The sequence below is a fragment of the Pavona decussata genome, unplaced genomic scaffold, assembly GCF_977016875.1.
Source record: "Pavona decussata unplaced genomic scaffold, jaPavDecu1.1 SCAFFOLD_281, whole genome shotgun sequence".
Lineage (NCBI taxonomy): Eukaryota > Metazoa > Cnidaria > Anthozoa > Scleractinia > Agariciidae > Pavona > Pavona decussata.
Window position 1 is genome coordinate 828,253 of NW_028145682.1, and position 21,748 is coordinate 850,000.

At 40.2% G+C, this 21,748-nt stretch overlaps 2 protein-coding genes across 5 annotated transcripts in view; both read left to right on the plus strand.

Annotated features, from left to right (window-relative positions):
* LOC146455258 (protein mono-ADP-ribosyltransferase PARP14-like) overlaps positions 1–21,748 on the plus strand; it is a 104,613-nt gene that overhangs the window by 76,593 nt on the left and 6,272 nt on the right. The gene's annotated exons all lie outside the window — the stretch shown is intronic.
* LOC146455263 (uncharacterized) lies at positions 21,071–21,745 on the plus strand. The gene has a single exon (XM_085094538.1). It carries the CDS (start codon positions 21,071–21,073, stop codon positions 21,743–21,745), a length of 675 nt encoding a protein of 224 aa, XP_084950664.1.

Consider the following 21,748-nt stretch of genomic DNA (forward strand, 5'->3'; position numbering starts at 1 on the left):
TAGCATGTTTTACAACATGATTGTCTCACGGAAACACTAGATAACATTTAAGTTAAACGGGGCAAAATGAGCGGTCAGCCCAAAACAAACCGCGCCAGTGAATTAACGTTGAGTCACCCTATTTAGCTAATGGAAGCATTTTCAGCCCTTTACCATCTTTTTCTTCACATGTGGCTGTTTTGACTTATTTTCCTTATCAGCAAAGCAAAATTAACCACTGGTTCACTCTTCCTACTGAAACTAATTAAGCTGCGCCGAGAACAAGATGTCAACCTTGATCAAATTGGCGTGAAAAGCAATTTTCGTTTTAACTCAAAAGAACACGACGGTTCGTTTCTCGGAAAGTCTTTTAAAACATTTTTTACAGCTAATACTCCTGCGATGAAGTGACCGGCCTACCATAACCAGATTTAAGCAGGGAAAAAATCAACTGAACTGATTTTAGATCCGGCTACTTTGCGAATGTTCATACCTGCGCATGTATAGCTCCCGAACTTTTGCGAAATTTTAAGCACTTCCCGTTTCGTAAGCACACAGGTGTCACAACTCTTGTACCCGCTTTCCGGTGTTTATAATCTCGATTCCAAGCTGTCACTGATTGCGAGAGTTAAAGGTGACACTTCACGCGAGAAACGTCTAGCAGCGTTTTTCATCCCAATTTGTAAAACAATACTCTTTGAGCAGAAAGCTATTCTAAACAGATATTTTACTGCAACGAACGACTAGGTGGCCCTGTTGTCATTATTTTGTCCAACAATACTGGGAAAACAGCATTGCACGGGAAAGTTTGTGTTCAGAACATGTGGGGACTCTGGAACTACAGTCGACTCCCGATAACTCGAACCCTCGCTAACTCGAACCTCGCGCTAACTCGAATCAATTTTCCTTTCCCTTCAGGTCATTTTCTATATAATTTTACCCTCGATAACTCGAACTCCCGAAAACTCGAACCTTTTACAATTTCCCTTGAAGGTTCGAGTTATCGGGAGTCGACTGTACACTGATTTAGGTCGCTATAATCTCCCGGCCAAAAATTAACTGCATTCAGTATCGAAACGCACTTACTAGTCAGCGCCCTTTACAGCAAGGCTTCATCACCTACATTGATATTAAATCAAATGAATGTTACATTTCAACTACGCCATCATGGTCATCATGTGGCAGAATTTTCTGTTCTTGGGCTATTATTTACCGTTAATTTTTTTGTGTCAAATTTCCCGCCAATTTTTTACTGTAAAATCTGTTGTTGTCTTTCTTCTCTCTATCGCAGGATTCGATCGAAATGCACTCGTCTCTTCTTAGCAAGGTATCACCTCTTAAATAAATAATTTGGCCAACATTATGATAATCACGATTGATCCCTTTACGCAAGAAATTCTGCCAAGTGCAGTGTAGCCAGACCATTGGGGAGCTTCCAATGGTAATTATAATGGGCTCCTGACAAAACATTTGTACATTTTGGTCACCATTTCACCTAACTTTCTGAGTCAAAAAGCCTTTTCGATCAGATATGTCACCGAAATAAACAACTAGGTAGCCCTGATTTTATTTTTCTCATAAATTCCCTGCCCTTTTCTTTCGCTGAAGCGTTCATGCATTATTCGCAGACATCACGCTTCATTGCACTAAATATTATGGGGACCCTCAAGAACACATGTCAGAACTTCGACTGAATTTTTAAGTCGATTTTTCAACGAAACTAACCGCTAGGTAAATTCTGCACTAAAAGATTATTCTTAAATAACGATCAATTTTCTGAAAAGGTTGGATAGTTAGTTCATTTTGTCACATAAATTCATCATGACCGGATAATATCAACAATCAGTTACACAGCGCGACAAAAAATGTTACCGATAAGTCCTTACCATGTGGGGACCATCTAGTAAAAATTAGGCCCAAAAGAAATTACTTGCATTCGATCGAAACGCACTTTATAAGAGACATTCATATTTTAACATTACATCATTTACATTTGTTACGTGATATCGTGAGCAAAATATGTTTCTGTCGAAGTGAGTTATCGCTTCATCCTCTCTTGGTTATCGCAGTCTATCCGTCACAGGATACGATCGAAATGCACTCGTTGTCACTCGTTCCTTTTAGCAAAGCTTCACCTATAAACCAGATTTCAGCAGGGAGAAAAACAAACATTTCAGATCCGCCTACTTTGCGAATGTTCATACCTACGCAAGTACAGCTCCCGAACTTTTGCGAAATTTTAAGCACTTCGCATTTCGTAAGCACATAGGGGTCACAAGTCTTGTACCCGCTTTCCGGTGTTTGTAGTCTCGATCTGTCACTGATGGCAAGAGTTTAGGTGACACTTCACGCGACAAAAGTCTAGCAGCGTTTTTCATCCCAATTTGTAAAACAAGACTCTTTAAGCCGAAAGCTATTCTAAACAGATATTTTGCTGCAACGAACGACTAGGTGGCCCTGTTGTCATTATTTTGTCCAACAATACTGGGAAAACAGCATTGCGCGTGAAATTTTGTGTTCAGAACATGTGGGGACTCTGGAACTACACTGAATTAGGTCGCTATTAATCTCCCGGCCAAAAATTAACTGCATTCAGTATGGAAACGCACTTACTAGTCAGCGGCCTTTACAGCAAGGCGTCATCACCTACATTGATATTAAATCACATGAATGTTACATTTCAACTACGCCATCATGTGGCAGAATTTTCTGTTCTTGGGCCATTATTTACCGTTAAATTTTTTGTGTCAAATTTCCCGCCAATTTTTTGCTGTAAAATCTGTTGTTGTCTTTCTTCTCTCTATCGCAGGATTCGATCGAAATGCACTCGTCTCTTCTTAGCAAGGTATCACCTCTTAAATGAACTGAATTTGGCCAACACTGTGATAATCACGATTGATCCCTTTGCGCAAGAAATTCTGCCAAGAGTAGCCAGACCCTTGGGGAGTTTCCAATGGTAATTATAATGGGCTCCTGACAAAACATTTGTACATTTTGGTCACCATTTCACCTAACTTTCTGAGTCAAAAAGCCTTTTCGATCAGATTTGTTACCGAAATAAACAACTAGGTAGCCCTGGTTTTATTTTTCTCATAAATTCCCTGCCCTTTTCTTTTGCTGAAGCGTTCATGCATTATTCGCAGACATCACGCTTCATTGCACTAAATATTATGGGGACCCTCAAGAACACATGTCAGAACTTCGACTGAATTTGTAAGTCGATTTTTCAACAAAACTAACCGCTAGGTAAATTCTGCACTAAAAGATTATTCTTAAATAACGATCAGTTTTCTGAAAAGGTTGGATAGTTAGTTCATTTTGTCACATAAATTCATCATTCATGACCGGATAATATCAACAATCAGTTACACAGCGCGACAAAAAATGTTACCGGCAAGTCCTTACCATGTGGGGACCACCTAGTAACAAGTAAGCCCAAAAAAAATTGCTTGCATTCGATCAAAAAGCACGTAATAGACATTCTTATTTTAAAATTACATCATTTACATTTGTTACGTGATATCGTGAGCAAAATATGTTTCTGTCGAACTGAGTTATCGCAGTCTATCCGTTACAGGATACGATCGAAATGCACTCGTTGTCACTCGTTCCTTTTAGCAAAGCTTCACCTATAAACCAGATTTCAGCAGGGAGAAAAACAAACATTTCAGATCCGCCTACTTTGCGAAAGTTCATACCTACGCAAGTACAGCTCCCGAACTTTTGCGAAATTTTAAGCACTTCGCATTTCGTAAGCACATAGGGGTCACAAGTCTTGTACCCGCTTTCCGGTGTTTGTAGTCTCGATCTGTCACTGATGGCAAGAGTTTAGGTGACACTTCACGCGACAAAAGTCTAGCAGCGTTTTTCATCCCAATTTGTAAAACAAGACTCTTTAAGCCGAAAGCTATTCTAAACAGATATTTTGCTGCAACGAACGACTAGGTGGCCCTGTTGTCATTATTTTGTCCAACAATACTGGGAAAACAGCATTGCGCGTGAAATTTTGTGTTCAGAACATGTGGGGACTCTGGAACTACACTGAATTAGGTCGCTATTAATCTCCCGGCCAAAAATTAACTGCATTCAGTATGGAAACGCACTTACTAGTCAGCGGCCTTTACAGCAAGGCGTCATCACCTACATTGATATTAAATCACATGAATGTTACATTTCAACTACGCCATTATGTGGCAGAATTTTCTGTTCTTGGGCCATTATTTACCGTTAAATTTTTTGTGTCAAATTTTACCGCCAATTTTTTGCTGTAAAATCTGTTGTTGTCTTTCTTCTCTCTATCGCAGGATTCGATCGAAATGCACTCGTCTCTTCTTAGCAAGGTATCACCTCTTAAATGAACTGAATTTGGCCAACACTGTGATAATCACGATTGATCCCTTTGCGCAAGAAATTCTGCCAAGAGTAGCCAGACCCTTGGGGAGTTTCCAATGGTAATTATAATGGGCTCCTGACAAAACATTTGTACATTTTGGTCACCATTTCACCTAACTTTCTGAGTCAAAAAGCCTTTTCGATCAGATTTGTTACCGAAATAAACAACTAGGTAGCCCTGGTTTTATTTTTCTCATAAATTCCCTGCCCTTTTCTTTTGCTGAAGCGTTCATGCATTATTCGCAGACATCACGCTTCATTGCACTAAATATTATGGGGACCCTCAAGAACACATGTCAGAACTTCGACTGAATTTGTAAGTCGATTTTTCAACAAAACTAACCGCTAGGTAAATTCTGCACTAAAAGATTATTCTTAAATAACGATCAGTTTTCTGAAAAGGTTGGATAGTTAGTTCATTTTGTCACATAAATTCATCATTCATGACCGGATAATATCAACAATCAGTTACACAGCGCGACAAAAAATGTTACCGGCAAGTCCTTACCATGTGGGGACCATCTAGTAACAAGTAAGCCCAAAAAAAATTGCTTGCATTCGATCAAAAAGCACGTAATAGACATTCTTATTTTAAAATTACATCATTTACATTTGTTACGTGATATCGTGAGCAAAATATGTTTCTGTCGAACTGAGTTATCGCAGTCTATCCGTTACAGGATACGATCGAAATGCACTCGTTGTCACTCGTTCCTTTTAGCAAAGCTTCACCTATAAACCAGATTTCAGCAGGGAGAAAAACAAACATTTCAGATCCGCCTACTTTGCGAATGTTCATACCTACGCAAGTACAGCTTCCGAACTTTTGCGAAATTTTAAGCACTTCGCATTTCGTAAGCACATAGGGGTCACAAGTCTTGTACCCGCTTTCCGGTGTTTGTAGTCTCGATCTGTCACTGATGGCAAGAGTTTAGGTGACACTTCACGCGAGAAAAGTCTAGCAGCGTTTTTCATCCCAATTTGTAAAACAAGACTCTTTAAGCCGAAAGCTATTCTAAACAGATATTTTACTGCAACGAACGACTAGGTGGCCCTGTTGTCATTATTTTGTCCAACAATACTGGGAAAACAGCATTGCGCGTGAAATTTTGTGTTCAGAACATGTGGGGACTCTGGAACTACACTGAATTAGGTCGCTATTAATCTCCCGGCCAAAAATTAACTGCATTCAGTATGGAAACGCACTTACTAGTCAGCGGCCTTTACAGCAAGGCGTCATCACCTACATTGATATTAAATCACATGAATGTTACATTTCAACTACGCCATCATGTGGCAGAATTTTCTGTTCTTGGGCCATTATTTACCGTTAAATTTTTTGTGTCAAATTTTACCGCCAATTTTTTGCTGTAAAATCTGTTGTTGTCTTTCTTCTCTCTATCGCAGGATTCGATCGAAATGCACTCGTCTCTTCTTAGCAAGGTATCACCTCTTAAATGAACTGAATTTGGCCAACACTGTGATAATCACGATTGATCCCTTTGCGCAAGAAATTCTGCCAAGAGTAGCCAGACCCTTGGGGAGTTTCCAATGGTAATTATAATGGGCTCCTGACAAAACATTTGTACATTTTGGTCACCATTTCACCTAACTTTCTGAGTCAAAAAGCCTTTTCGATCAGATTTGTTACCGAAATAAACAACTAGGTAGCCCTGGTTTTATTTTTCTCATAAATTCCCTGCCCTTTTCTTTTGCTGAAGCGTTCATGCATTATTCGCAGACATCACGCTTCATTGCACTAAATATTATGGGGACCCTCAAGAACACATGTCAGAACTTCGACTGAATTTGTAAGTCGATTTTTCAACAAAACTAACCGCTAGGTAAATTCTGCACTAAAAGATTATTCTTAAATAACGATCAGTTTTCTGAAAAGGTTGGATAGTTAGTTCATTTTGTCACATAAATTCATCATTCATGACCGGATAATATCAACAATCAGTTACACAGCGCGACAAAAAATGTTACCGGCAAGTCCTTACCATGTGGGGACCATCTAGTAACAAGTAAGCCCAAAAAAAATTGCTTGCATTCGATCAAAAAGCACGTAATAGACATTCTTATTTTAAAATTACATCATTTACATTTGTTACGTGATATCGTGAGCAAAATATGTTTCTGTCGAAGTGAGTTATCGCAGTCTATCCGTTACAGGATACGATCGAAATGCACTCGTTGTCACTCGTACCTTTTAGCAAAGCTTCACCTATAAACCAGATTTCAGCAGGGAGAAAAACAAACATTTCAGATCCGCCTACTTTGCGAATGTTCATACCTACGCAAGTACAGCTCCCGAACTTTTGCGAAATTTTAAGCACTTCGCATTTCGTAAGCACATAGGGGTCACAAGTCTTGTACCCGCTTTCCGGTGTTTGTAATCTCGAGCTGTCACTGATGGCAAGAGTTTAGGTGACACTTCACGCGACAAAAGTCTAGCAGCGTTTTTCATCCCAATTTGTAAAACAAGACTCTTTAAGCCGAAAGCTATTGTAAACAGATATTTTGCTGCAACGAACGACTAGGTGGCCCTGTTGTCATTACTTTGTCCAACAATACTGGGAAAACAGCATTGCGCGTGAAATTTTGTGTTCAGAACATGTGGGGACTCTGGAACTACACTGAATTTGGTCGCTATTAATCTCCCGGCCAAAAATTAACTGCATTCAGTATTGAAACGCACTAACTAGTCAGCGCCCTTTACAGCAAGGCTTCATCACCCACATTCATATTAAATCAAATCGAATGTTACATTTCAACTACGCCATCATGTGGCAGAATTTTCTGTTCTTGGGCTATTATTTACCGTTAAATTTTTTGTGTCAAATTTCCCGCCAATTTTTTGCTGTAAAATCTGTTGTTGTCTTTCTTCTCTCTATCGCAGGATTCGATCGAAATGCACTCGTCTCTTCTTAGCAAGGTATCACCTCTTAAATGAATAATTTGGCCAACACTGTGATAATCACGATTGATCCCTTTGCGCAAGAAATTCTACCAAGTGCAGTGTAGCCAGACCATTGGGGAGCTTCCAATGGTAATTATAATGGGCTCCTGACAAAACATTTGTACATTTTGGTCACCATTTCACCTAACTTTCTGAGTCAAAAAGCCTTTTCGATCAGATATGTCACCGAAATAAACAACTAGGTAGCCCTGGTTTTATTTTTCTCATAAATTCCCTGCCCTTTTCTTTTGCTGAAGCGTTCATGCATTATTCGCAGACATCACGCTTCATTGCACTAAATATTATGGGGACCCTCAAGAACACATGTCAGAACTTCGACTGAATTTGTAAGTCGATTTTTCAACGAAACTAACCGCTAGGTAAAATCTGCACTAAAAGATTATTCTTAAATAACGATCAGTTTTCTGAAAAGGTTGGATAGTTAGTTCATTTTGTCACATAAATTCATCATGACCGGATAATATCAACAATCAGTTACACAGCGCGACAAAAAATGTTACCGGTAAGTCCTTACCATGTGGGGACCATCTAGTAACAATTAGGCCCAAAAGAAATTACTTGCATTCGATCGAAACGCACTTATGAGACATTCATATTTTAACATTACATCATTTACATTTGTTACGTGATATCGTGAGCAAAATATGTTTCTGTCGAACTGAGTTATCGCAGTCTATCCGTTACAGGATACGATCGAAATGCACTCGTTGTCACTCGTTCCTTTTAGCAAAGCTTCACCTATAAACCAGATTTCAGCAGGGAGAAAAACAAACATTTCAGATCCGCCTACTTTGCGAATGTTCATACCTACGCAAGTACAGCTCCCGAACTTTTGCGAAATTTTAAGCACTTCGCATTTCGTAAGCACATAGGGGTCACAAGTCTTGTACCCGCTTTCCGGTGTTTGTAATCTCGAGCTGTCACTGATGGCAAGAGTTTAGGTGACACTTCACGCGACAAAAGTCTAGCAGCGTTTTTCATCCCAATTTGTAAAACAAGACTCTTTAAGCCGAAAGCTATTCTAAACAGATATTTTACTGCAACGAACGACTAGGTGGCCCTGTTGTCATTACTTTGTCCAACAATACTGGGAAAACAGCATTGCGCGTGAAATTTTGTGTTCAGAACATGTGGGGACTCTGGAACTACACTGAATTTGGTCGCTATTAATCTCCCGGCCAAAAATTAACTGTATTCAGTATTGAAACGCACTAACTAGTCAGCGCCCTTTACAGCAAGGCTTCATCACCCACATTCATATTAAATCAAATGAATGTTACATTTCAACTACGCCATCATGTGGCAGAATTTTCTGTTCTTGGGCCATTATTTACCGTTAACTTTTTTGTGTCAAATTTCCTGCCAATTTTTTTTACTGTAAAATCTGTTGTTGTCTTTCTTCTCTCTATCGCAGGATTCGATCGAAATGCACTCGTCTCTTCTTAGCAAGGTATCACCTCTTAAATGAATAATTTGGCCAACATTGTGATAATCACGATTGATCCCTTTGCGCAAGAAATTCTGCCAAGTGTAGCCAGACCAGTGGGGAGTACAATGGTAATGGGCTCCTGACAAAACATTTGTACATTTTGGTCACCATTTCACCCAACTTTCTGAGTCAAAAAGCATTTGTGATCAGATATGTTACCGAAATAAACAACTAGGTGGCCCTTGTTTTATTTTCTCATAAATTCCCAGTCTTTTTCTATCGCTGAAGCGTTCATGCATTATACGCAGACATCACGCTTCATTGCACTAAATATTATGGGGACCATCCCAAACACATGTCAGAGCTTCGACTGAATTTGTAAGTAAAAGATTATTCTTAAATAACGATCAATTTTCTGAAAAGGTTGGATAGTTAGTTCACTTTGTCATATAAATTCATCATGATGATAATAATAGCAATCCGTTACACAGCGCGACAGAAAATGTTACCGGTATGTCCAGACCATGTGGGGACCATCTAGTAACAAGTAGGCCCGAAAAAAATTACCTACATTCGATCAAAACGCACTTATTAGACATTCATATTTTAAAATTACATCATTTACATTTGTTACGTGATATCGTGAGCAAAATTTGTTACTGTCGAAGTTATCGCAGTCTATCTGTCACAGGATTCGATCGAAATGGACTCGTCCCTTATAGCAATGCTTCATCTATTAAAGCTATTATTTGGTCAGACTTTGTGATAATCGCAATTGCTACATTTGCCCTAGAAATTTTGTGTAGCCAGACCACAAGTGAAACAGAACAGCTGCACATTTTGGTGACCATGCATTTCACCCGATTTTCCGAGTCGAAAAAGGCTTTTCGATCAGATACTTAACAGAAACGAGCAATTAGGTGGCCCTGGTTTTATTATCATTTTTTTTGAAAGATAAATTTCCTTCAGTTTTCTGTCGGCGACTTTTTCATTGTGACATTGTGTTATACGCACTGGTGGATGTCGAGAAAAAACAAATCCGGTTTTTCGTCACAGTTTTATCCGAATTTCTGAGACAAATTATTCGCCTAAACTAACGACTAGGTAAATTATGAACACCTCAGCCTATAACATAGCGATCTGTTTTCATAAAAGGCTCCTTAGTTTCACTTCACAGCATAAATTCACCATAATAATCACAGCAATCAGTTAATTACACTGCGTGAAAAAGTTTTCTGTTCAGACCCTTGTGGGGACCCTATTTAACAGTAGACTCTAAATCTCCCAAAACGTATTCAACAGGACAACGTAGCGCAGAGAATTAACAACTTAGGGTCCTTAGGAACATAAGGATTTATAGCTTACCCGTATAGCCTAGCTAAGCGTTCCTCGTGAACTGCTCTGCTGTGTGGTACATGTAATGCGTCACCGAACCGACAACAAAAAAATTCTAGCCAAAATATTTGGCAGTAGAGATAATTCACTGTTACGAAGTAACATTTTGCACTTGGTTCAGATCTTATCTACATTAATGGAATAGGTATTTATATGCATGGGGACTCGAATAAAGCATTATCTTAGTAAATCCATTGATAAATTCATTGCAATGTCTCAGATAAAAAAAGTCCTTTCATCTTTCTTATCTTTGAACAAGTTTCAATCACCTTTGGTCCCCTTAATTTTCCATTGCTCCAGAATCGGAGAAGTGGGGACCGTACTATACAAACAAAAAAAATTCTCCTTTAATCTTTCTTATCTTTGAAAGTTCACCGGCTGGCGGTTGCGTTGGTCCTCTTAAGTCCGTAGCATGTTTTCACAACATTGGCTCACGGACACACAAGATAACATTAAAGTCAAACGGAAAAAACTGAGTTGTCAGCCAAAAACAAACCACCAGTGAACGTTGAGTCAACCTATTTAGCTAATGGAAGCATTTTCAGCCCTTTACCACCTTTTCCTTCACATGTGGCTGTTTTGGCTTGCATTGTTTTCCTTATCAGCAAAGCAAAATTAACCAATGGTTCTCTCTTCCTTAAGCTGCGAGAACAAGATCACGTCAACCTTGATCAAAATGACGCGAAAAGAAAGTTTCGTTATTTAATAACTCAGAAGAACACGACGGTTCGTTTCTCAGAATATCTTTTAGGACGTGTTTTACAGATAATACTAGACATTTCTTTGGCGAAACATAATTTATTGTTTAGAGTATGAAACTAGTATCAGTTATTCGAGATTATAAAACGGCGCTCGAGTTAAATTGACTTCGAGAATACGAATGCAGCAACAATATTGTTCTGCAGGGAATAAACGTTTGAGACTAACAAATCGTTTCAAAAACCTTTACAAGAACCACCATCAAACTAGCATCGAAAAGCGATCTCCTGCGATGAAGTGACCGGCCTAGCATCACCAGATTTAAGCAGGGAGAAAATCAAACATTTTAGATCCAGCTACTGTGCGAATGTTCATACCTGCACAGCATGTACAGCTCCCAATTTTTTTTTTTTGGCGAGATTTTAAGCACTTCGCGTTTCGTAAGCACACAGGGGTAACAAGTCATGTACCGCTTCCCGGTGTTTATAATCCGGATCCTAAGCTGACTCATGGCGAGAGTTTGAGGTGACACTTCAAGCGAGAAAAGTCTAGCAGCGCTTTTCATCACAATTTGTAAAACAAGACTTTTGGAGCCGAAAGCTATTCTAAATAGATATTTTACTGCAACGAACGACTAGGGGGCTCTGTTGTCATTTGTCCAATAATAGAAAACAGCATTGCGCGAGACAATTTGCGTTTAGAACATGTGGGGACTCTGGAACTACACTGAATTAGGTCGCTATATCTCCCGGCCAAAAATTACCTGCGTTCAGTATCGAAACGCACTTACTAGTTAGCGCCCTTTACAGCAAGGCTTCATCACCTACATTGATATTAAATCACATGAATGTTACATTTTAATTACGCCATCGTGTGGCAGAATTTTGTGTTCTTGGGCCATTATTTACCGTTAAATTTTTTGTGTCAAATTTCCCGCCAATTTTTTACTGTAAAATCTGTCAAATCTGTTGTTGTCTTTCTTCTCTCTATCGCAGGATTCGATCGAAATGCACTCGTCTCTTCTTTGCAAGGTATCACCTCTTAAATGAATAATTTGGCCAACATTGTGATAATCACGATTGATCCCTTTGCGCAAGAAATTCTGACTAGTGTAGCCAGACCAGTGGGGAGCTTACGAATGATAAAACAAAATATTTGTACATTTTGGTCACCATTTCACCCAACTTTCTGAGTCAAAAAGCCTTTTTGATCAGATATGTTAGCGAAATGAACAACTAGGTGGCCCTGGTTTTATTTGTCTCATAAATTCCCTGCCCTTTTCTATCGCTGAAGCGTTCATGCATTATACGCAGATATCACGCTTCATGCACTAAATATTATAGGGTCCCTCGCGAACACATAATAATAATAATAATAATAATAATAATAAAAATAATAATAATAATAATAATAATAATAATAATAATAATAATAAAAAGAAGAAGAAGAAGAAGAAGAAGAAGAATCGTTATTGTGCTCTATTGTGCTTACAGATGTCTGAACTTCGACTTAGCTCTTTTTCACCTTACCTCAGTCCTATATGTAGAGTCTTCTTTTCTATTTGCCATGTTCCTGACTCCCACCCTCTTTTTCGATTACTCCTGCTCGCATTTTGTACTTTTTATCTGGGTGCCCACATTTGTGCGACTCCCGCTACCCGCCCTTAGGGCTCTCGCCTGATTACATGTATAAAGGACACCAAAAGGAGTAAGTTAAGGCGACATTCAAATGAATCAGGTTTCCCTCAAAGCATACTATAAATGCAATAACACAGGGAAGAAGGAATACAAAAGGATTCTTAGAGAAGCTGTTCGATGGTTTTACTTAATATGTTTGTATTAACTTAAACAATCTTTTAACATATTGAAATATGTTAATTAGCGAGGGCTTTGTACAGGAACAGAAAAGTTTCACTTCGTGCAAGTACTATTTTGGAAAAGAGGTCAAGAGAGAGTAGAGAAGAGTAAAGAAGAGAGAGTAGCAACTTCTGTCATATTTGTAGTAATAATCATTATCTGAACCACGTCGAGTTACGGAAACTGGTAGTAAGTTACTGGACTCAATTATTACCAACTTTGCGCTCTTTTTGTACAATCATTGTTTTATTTTTGCCAAAATTGGGGCTTCTCTTATAGAGAGGGATTGTTAAACGCAAAGGTTTGGGATTTGTCGAATCAAAGGTCAAGGCATTAATAATCATACTTTTTTGTCTTTATTCGTTCTGATCAATGTAAACATCAATACCATCAACAGGATATGCCGGAGGTTATCCCTATCGAGGGTATCTCCTTATTAAATCAAAGCAATTCAACTCAAATCAAATGTTAGTTTTTGATGAGAGGGGAAAACCGGAGTACCCGGGGAAAAATCTAACCCGCGATCAGGCCATTGGCGATTGGTGGAAGGCGAGTGCTCTGACACTGCGCCAATCCTACTCTACAGAGTTGTGACTGGTAGAGATGCCTATAGACGACTGTAATGATGTTCACGCTGCTTACCCGGCCTTGTTTCAGCGATTCGCAAAACTGTTGATAAAAAACATCTGTTAGAAGACTGTGACTATCCGTCCAAAGTACAAACCGTTAATGTTTGGCGACGTTCGAAATGCGATTGCTAAAATTAACAAAGAGTTCGTTTGGGTCATCCAAGTCAATTAGATCATCCAACTCAGTTGGATCATCCAAGTCAATTGAGTCAGTTGTGTCCTTAAAGTCAGTTGGATCATCCAAGTCAATTGGATTATCCAAGTCAGTTGGATCATCCTTGTCAATTACGTCATCCAAGTCAATTGAGTCATTTGGGTCGTTAAGGCCTTTTTAGTCCTTGTGACCTTTGTTTTTGACCATTGACCTTGAAACTTGGTGACCATGTAGTCCTTGACGGTTTAACTTAGGTCAAGGGGGGAAGTGATCAGAGATCAAAAGCCAGGAGAGTCAAAAGTGACTTTTTTTCTGGGTCAGAATGCCTCTCAACAAATTTGAAGTTGGGAACATGTCCTTAGAGAGGATGATGTGAAAGAGAGCGCCAGATTAGCACTTGTGACCTTGAAACTTGGTGACCGTATTGCCCTTGACGAGTGGACTTAACTCAGGAGGTAAAAAGGTCAAAGGTTAAAAGCAAAGGTCGTGGGGCATATTTTTCTTCCTCCTGACCTTTGGTTTTGACCTTTCACCTTGTCGCTAAGGTATAGTAGGCTTCTTTATGCTGTTAACATCTCCTCCAATTTTCATGGTCATTGATTAAAACCCGAGCTCAGGAGAGTGAAAAGTAGTTTTTTTCTAGGAAAAGATACGATGCGTTTTTAGTCCCTGTGACCTTTGCTTTTGACCGTTGACCTTGAAACTTGGTGACCATATATTCCTTCACGGTTGAACTTAGGTCAAGGAGGAAATCAGTCAAAGGTCAAAAGCCATGGACGTGGCTTTTATTTTTCTTTCCCCTGACCTTTGGTTTTGACATTTGACCTTGTTGCTAACGTATGTTAGGCTTCTTTATGCTGTTAACGTCTCATCCAATTTTCATGGTCATTGATTAAAATTCAAAACCAGGAGAGTCAAAAGTGCCTTTTATATATATGGGTCAGAATGCCTCTTCACAAATTTGAAGTTGGGAACATGTCCTTAGAGAGGATGATGTGAAAGAGAGCGCCAGATTAGCACTTGTGACCTTGAAACTTGGTGACCGTATTGCCCTTGACGAGTGGACTTAACTCAGGAGGTAAAAAGGTCAAAGGTTAAAAGCAAAGGTCGTGGGGCATATTTTTCTTCCTCCTGACCTTTGGTTTTGACCTTTCACCTTGTCGCTAAGGTATAGTAGGCTTCTTTATGCTTTTAACATCTCCTCCAATTTTCATGGTCACTGATTAAAACCCGAGCTCAGGAGAGTAAAAAGTAGTTTTTTTCTAGGAAAAGATACGATGCGTTTTTAGTCCCTGTGACCTTTGCTTTTGACCGTTGACCTTGAAACTTGGTGACCATATAGTCCTTCACGGTTGAACTTAGGTCAAGGAGGAAATCAGTCAAAGGTCAAAAGCCATAGACGTGGCTTTTATTTTTCTTTCCCCTGACCTTTGGTTTTGACATTTGACCTTGTTGCTAACGTATGTTAGGCTTCTTTATGCTGTTAACGTCTCATCCAATTTTCATGGTCATTGATTAAAATTCAAAACCAGGAGAGTCAAAAGTGCCTTTTATATATATATGGGTCAGAATGCCTCTTCACAAATTTGAAGTTGGGAACATGTCCTTAGAGAGGATGATGTGAAAGAGAGCGCCAGATTAGCACTTGTGACCTTGAAACTTGGTGACCGTATTGCCCTTGACGAGTGGACTTAACTCAGGAGGTAAAAAGGTCAAAGGTTAAAAGCAAAGGTCGTGGGGCATATTTTTCTTCCTCCTGACCTTTGGTTTTGACCTTTCACCTTGTCGCTAAGGTATAGTAGGCTTCTTTATGCTTTTAACATCTCCTCCAATTTTCATGGTCACTGATTAAAACCCGAGCTCAGGAGAGTAAAAAGTAGTTTTTTTCTAGGAAAAGATACGATGCGTTTTTAGTCCCTGTGACCTTTGCTTTTGACCGTTGACCTTGAAACTTGGTGACCATATAGTCCTTCACGGTTGAACTTAGGTCAAGGAGGAAATCAGTCAAAGGTCAAAAGCCATAGACGTGGCTTTTATTTTTCTTTCCCCTGACCTTTGGTTTTGACATTTGACCTTGTTGCTAACGTATGTTAGGCTTCTTTATGCTGTTAACGTCTCATCCAATTTTCATGGTCATTGATTAAAATTCAAAACCAGGAGAGTCAAAAGTGCCTTTTATATATATATGGGTCAGAATGCCTCTTCACAAATTTGAAGTTGGGAACATGTCCTTAGAGAGGATGATGTGAAAGAGAGCGCCAGATTAGCACTTGTGACCTTGAAACTTGGTGACCGTATTGCCCTTGACGAGTGGACTTAACTCAGGAGGTAAAAAGGTCAAAGGTTAAAAGCAAAGGTCGTGGGGCATATTTTTCTTCCTCCTGACCTTTCGTTTTGACCTTTCACCTTGTCGCTAAGGTATGGTAGGCTTCTTTATGCTGTTAACATCTCCTCCAATTTTCATGGTCAGTGATTAAAACCCAAGCAGGAGAGTGAAAAGTAGTTTTTTTCTGGGTCAGAATGTCTCTTCACAAATTTGAAGTTGGGAACATGTCCGTAGAGGGAATGATGAGAAAGAACGGGCAAGATTAGCATAATTAATTACGCGGGATGCCCTGAGGGGGCATACCGTGTCTAAAAACGGGTCGATTTCTTTTTACGCGGGATGCCCTGAGGGGGCATACCGTGTCTAAAAACGGGACGATTTCTTTTTCTTCGTCGTAGCTTCAAATCGGTACATTAATTTATTCATTAAACTCACCCCTCTCCTACTCGGGGTGTATTGTTCTGATTGTCTTCAACAGAAGCATGCCAATCAAAATCCATTCTTGTCGCTTACATCGCGAGGGAGGGGACCCACTCACCCCTACCTGTGTGACGTCAACGCATCATTTGATCTATTTATTAAAAACGGATTAAATTTGGCTCCATATTGTTTATAACATGTTCTGGACTCAAGTGTGCCGTTTTCAAACGGAAATTTCACCATTTTGAAGCGGCAAATCGAAAGAATAACTTCTAGGAAGCACTCGACATTTAAAAGGGTGGAAAATGGTGAGTTCATGGCGAAGGAATCGTGCTTTGTTTGACAGTCCTTGACCACGACGCGAGACTAAAAAGAGGTCATTGAGAAGCTTACGTTATCGTAATGGAATTCCTCACATTTCCGGTGAAAGTCTGAGTCGCGTAACACAAGGAAAACAACGTAACGCGATCGTCGTGACTCAAACTATTCCATTAGCAAGGATAGTTTTATCAATCGGCGAAGCATACCGTTGGAAAAAATGAATCAGCCCCAGCATCACGCGTAATGCCAGTAAAGCAGGCATCTTGTGTTTTTTTTTTTTTTTTCTTCCTCGTAGTCACAAATCGGTACATTAATTTATTCATTAAACTCTCCCCTCTCCTACTCTGGATGTATTGTTCTGATTGTCTTCAACAACAGCAGGCCAATCAAAATACATTCTTGTCGCTTATATCGCGAGGGAGGGGACCCACTCACCCCTACCTGTGTGACGTCAACGCATCATTTGATATATTTATTAAAAACCGATTAAATTGTAGCGCCATATTGTTAACATGTTCTGGACTCAAGTGTGCCGTTTTCAAACGGAAATTTCACCATTTTGAAGCGGTAAATCGAAAGAATAACTTCTAAGAAGCATCCGACATTTAAAGCGGTGGAAATTGGTGAGTTCATGGCGAAGGAATCGTGCTTTGTTTGACAGTCTTAGACCACGACGCGAGACTGAAAAGAGGTCATTGAGAAGCTTACGTTATCGCAATGGCATTTCACAAATTTCCGCTGATAGTCTGAGTCGCGTAACACAAGGAAAACAACATAACGCGATCGTCGTGACTCAAACTATTCCATTAGCAAGGATAGTTTTATCAATCGGCGAAGCATACAGTTGGAATAAATGAATCAGCCCCAGCATCACGCGTAATGCCAGTATAGCAGGCATCTTGTTTGCACTAATCTGCAAAATGGAAGTCACCATGATACGTTTTGTCTGGGTTGGAATGCCACTTTTCGCCAATGTGGAGTTAGCAACGATGAGAAAGGCCGGGTAGTTTACCGATCTGCATCAATCTGCCAATTTTCACCAATTTGGAAAATACGTTAGGCAGGTCTTTAAAGACAGTGACGCGAAAGTGCGGGCTACATTTGTACAATTTTGTTGGATCGGCAAAATGGGCCATTCTACGAAAGACCATGATGACAAAGCCCCGGCAAGATTAACACAAATCGTCACTTTCATTTGGGATAAAGTAGGCTTCTGGAGAGTTACGCTATAAGAAATTGGACCGAAATAGTATTTTCTTGTCGCATTTCCGAAATCGACCGTTCTGTAAAATTATCCCACTTCTCTTCAATTTAGACTGTCTGTTCCATGACTTTTTAATTCAACGAAAACGTTTAGTTTTTACTCGAGCACAGGTTAAATTAAGCTCAGTCAGGATAACAACGTGTATTTACATTGTAAATGTAAACAAGAGCAAAATCACCGTCACTTGTTATCAGTTCATCCGTGATACGAGTCATTTTGCTTGTTTTGAAATTTGTCGAATAGACGAATTTTTATGTAAGAGGTATTTGTGTTGATAGATCTGAAGTTTTAACGGTCGGTTCTAACAAATAGATTTCATTTGGCCGTGCGCGCCCTATTGCTGAACGTGGAGAAGACGTCAAAATATGGCAAGAACAAAGAAGTACGCTAATGAACCTCAGGCGAGTAGCGTGTCTGATATTATTGCCGCATTTTGACATCTTCTATGCGGTACACACGGTCCCCGAATGGAATGAATTTGTTATATACCTTAATGCTAAGATTCTCTAAAGTGAGCTTCATACCAAGTGCTTTCACAAACGTTGTAAACTGTAAACAACTCCTTAGGATGAAGAAGTTGCAAATTAGCATACTGAACTTCAAAGAAGTTTGGAAACAGCTTTCTCAAAGTAACCTTTATTCTACTAGCACATTTCTGCTTCCAAAAAATCGACCGCGTGATGTTGTTCATCGTCGACTATTCCTGCATTTTCTCACAGACAAACGTGGGGACAGATTTCATCCGTTTTGTCTGACGACAAACATTCTAGCTTGTTAGCACACAAAAGGCCCTATATCCCATTGATCTGTTCCAAGACGTTTTGTTTGTTGTTGTCTCGGACGACAAGCAAATTCTCGGGAAAAAATAACTTCGTCCTGCCATAGTGACGACATTCGTGCGTGCGTCTGTACTATAATCACCCACTTCTCTAGACCAATCCAAAGCGAGGTTTTCACTCTTAATTGCAGGAAATATGGTAAATACCTGGAAAGTTGAATAGACTATTACAATTCTTACCGTGTACTTATTAATATATGTTATTGTGTTTAAGGCGGACGAGCAGCCCCCTAGTAGGGTAAGTGCAATGGCTGTAGGACATAACATCTAATGGCGAAGAAGTGCAATACCAGAGAGAAGGGTCCGCACACAAACAGGGGGACATCGGTCGCCAATTGCGCTGGGGAGTCGAACCCCACCCCTTTAATAAAAAAATCTGCAAACATTGTGCCACAAAGGCACGCAAAACGGAAAGAAAAATCATCGCACAGTAGACCAACAAAGGACACCAAGCACTAGCAATCTTACGAAACGGATACAAACAAAAACATTACGAATAGTTACTAAACAGTGTGTACAACCGGTGAAGGCGACACAGAAAGCAAATATTAACACATGACAAAAACAATAACATTACAAGTGTTGACGAGCAAAGGAAGCAACATCCCAGTTGCTTCCCCGACAGTCAAACATCACAGTTAACAAAGCTGCACAGTCATATGATTGTCGATGGGATAGAGCATGCCAGATAGGATGTTTTGGTTGATTGGCATAACTAACAATGCACGTCGCCCGGGAGAAGGCTGGGTATGAAAACCAGTAAGAAGTGTTGGAAGTGACTTTGAGAACAGGGCTGGAGGATGACTACTGTCCCAAGCTTGGACCTATCTTACGCAGGTTTCCACTTAAAAGGTAATAAAGGAAAGATTGGCGTAGGTGTCATCCTGCAAACCTAGCACGGTCTGGCTGGCATGTACAAATTGGTCTAAGTTCTCCTGCTGCCCCAATAACACTTCGGCACCATGGAGGCCATGTCGATGAGTATCCACCAAGACAATAGAGCAGTTTTCGATGGGCATAAAGAGGACCGTCTTCTCGTTAAGTATTAGCAAGGCAGCATGGCCGTGGTTACGGGTACACAACTTTCGTAACTGGAACAACAAAGTTGTGGGCGCATGTTCATCAAAAACGCTTACCGGCAAAGGGAGGTCAACAGAAGCACTGACACTTCGCTCTACAATAATAGCAGCCTCCGTTGCTGACAGGAAACGCTGTGGCAAGCTATGGCGACAACTATCGTAAAACCGGTTGCCAATTCTGATCGCAGAACACATAAGCACAACCCACAGCGGAGATAACAGAGGCACTGATTGCAGGTCAAGGCGCTGACAGTATACTTCATGAGCAAAGATGAGCGCAATGACACTGCAAGCATAGCTACCATTACGCCCGTCGAGTGTTGATTGGCTAATCTCTACAGGAAATTTCCATTCTATCAGGTTGCTATGCGGCAGATTTTCCCCAGTGACTTCAAGATCCTCCCCTGCGGTGGGCTGATCGATGTCTACACGTTCGTCATCAGAAATTGCACCATTATCGACATCGTCCTCGACATCATCATCATCTTCCTCTTCGTTTTCACCATCTTGGATATCAAGGGATTCCTCGAAGCTGATACCTGACAGAGCGGCTTTGAATGAGGTTGCTGCACTGACCAGTTGAAGTTTACAGAACGCGATCCCCTTTTTGACACACGCCAACTTTCCTTCAATTACTCTTGTGTTCTGAGACTCAGTTGTTTACCTGGCTATCTCCACCTAAACGTAAAAGGGTAAAAAAAAATCTTTATTAGCCAAAATGATTTCCAGCTAGAGACAAGTGCTAAAAGGTTTTGCAATTCTTAGCATACACTTTCTGACTGCACAGACTCTTCACCAGGCTCGAGCGGCATCTCAACGTCAAATTCACGGGGAGGATCTTGAAAAACTGGGAGAAAAAAAAGAAGAAAAGCAGTTGGAAATATATATTTCATTCAAAGACAATGCTACTCAACATGAATGTAAAACATTGAATTCATTTGAATCAAACTGGCTAACTGTCGAGGCTGTCCTTCAACTCATCTGCAATCCTCTGAAGCTGAGGCATAGCAACCTCCATGTAGAATTTTATGAAGTGGGCCATCTCCATTTTGACCAGGGAAACTTCTTCCTCCCATCGCTTTGTCATTTCAAACTTTTCAACGACTAATCTCTTGATACGTACTGGTGTATCTATAGGAACATTAATAATTGAACAAAGAGAGAAAGAGCGAAGTTTAGCACCCTATTTAAGTAAAAACGGTTGTATTGCTATGAGGGCTATAACAAGCAATAAGCCTAATTGACAAGGGCCTGTTCAACCATGGTAATTGGTCAGGTAAGTTGTTACCCTGTAATATGAGTACCGATGACTGTGACACCGATACAACTCATGATAAGTGGTTCCAACACTTTAGACACAAACAAACTTGTAGCGCAGAGACAGGACGGTGTACGGAACTTGTTAACGACATTCATCGACAAGATCTGCAATAATGTCGAAATCGAACCACGCCTTCAACCCCTGGACAACGAGCGATTTAATTTGAGGAGCACTGTTACAAGTTCTGAGGCAAGGTTGGACATCAAAGCGGGAGGTTTCTGGGCGAGAGGAGTTACGGCATTTTTTGATGTTAGAGTTACGCACGTCAACTCCAAATGTTACCAGAGCAAGCCAACATCGGAAGTGTTCAAAGAGCAAGAAGAAGAGAAGAAGCGCAAGTACCAGCAGCGGGTGTTAGATGTAGAAATGGCTTCGTTTACGCCTTTAGTGTTTGGAACCAATGGCGGAATGGGAAACGAGTGTCAGCGGTTCTTAAAGCATCTCGCAGATAAGATAGCTCAGAAAGACACCGAGCCTTATCATGTTGTAATCACTTGGCTCAGGACACAGATCTCGTTTGAATTCTTAAGATCGGTACATGCATGCGTCAGAGGTTCGCGAACGCCGTTTCGTAGCAAGATAGAGCAATCATTAGACTGTGAAATAAATGTCGCTATGCGGATATCTGACTCTATCGTGTCTATATGCTTTTATACTTAGGGG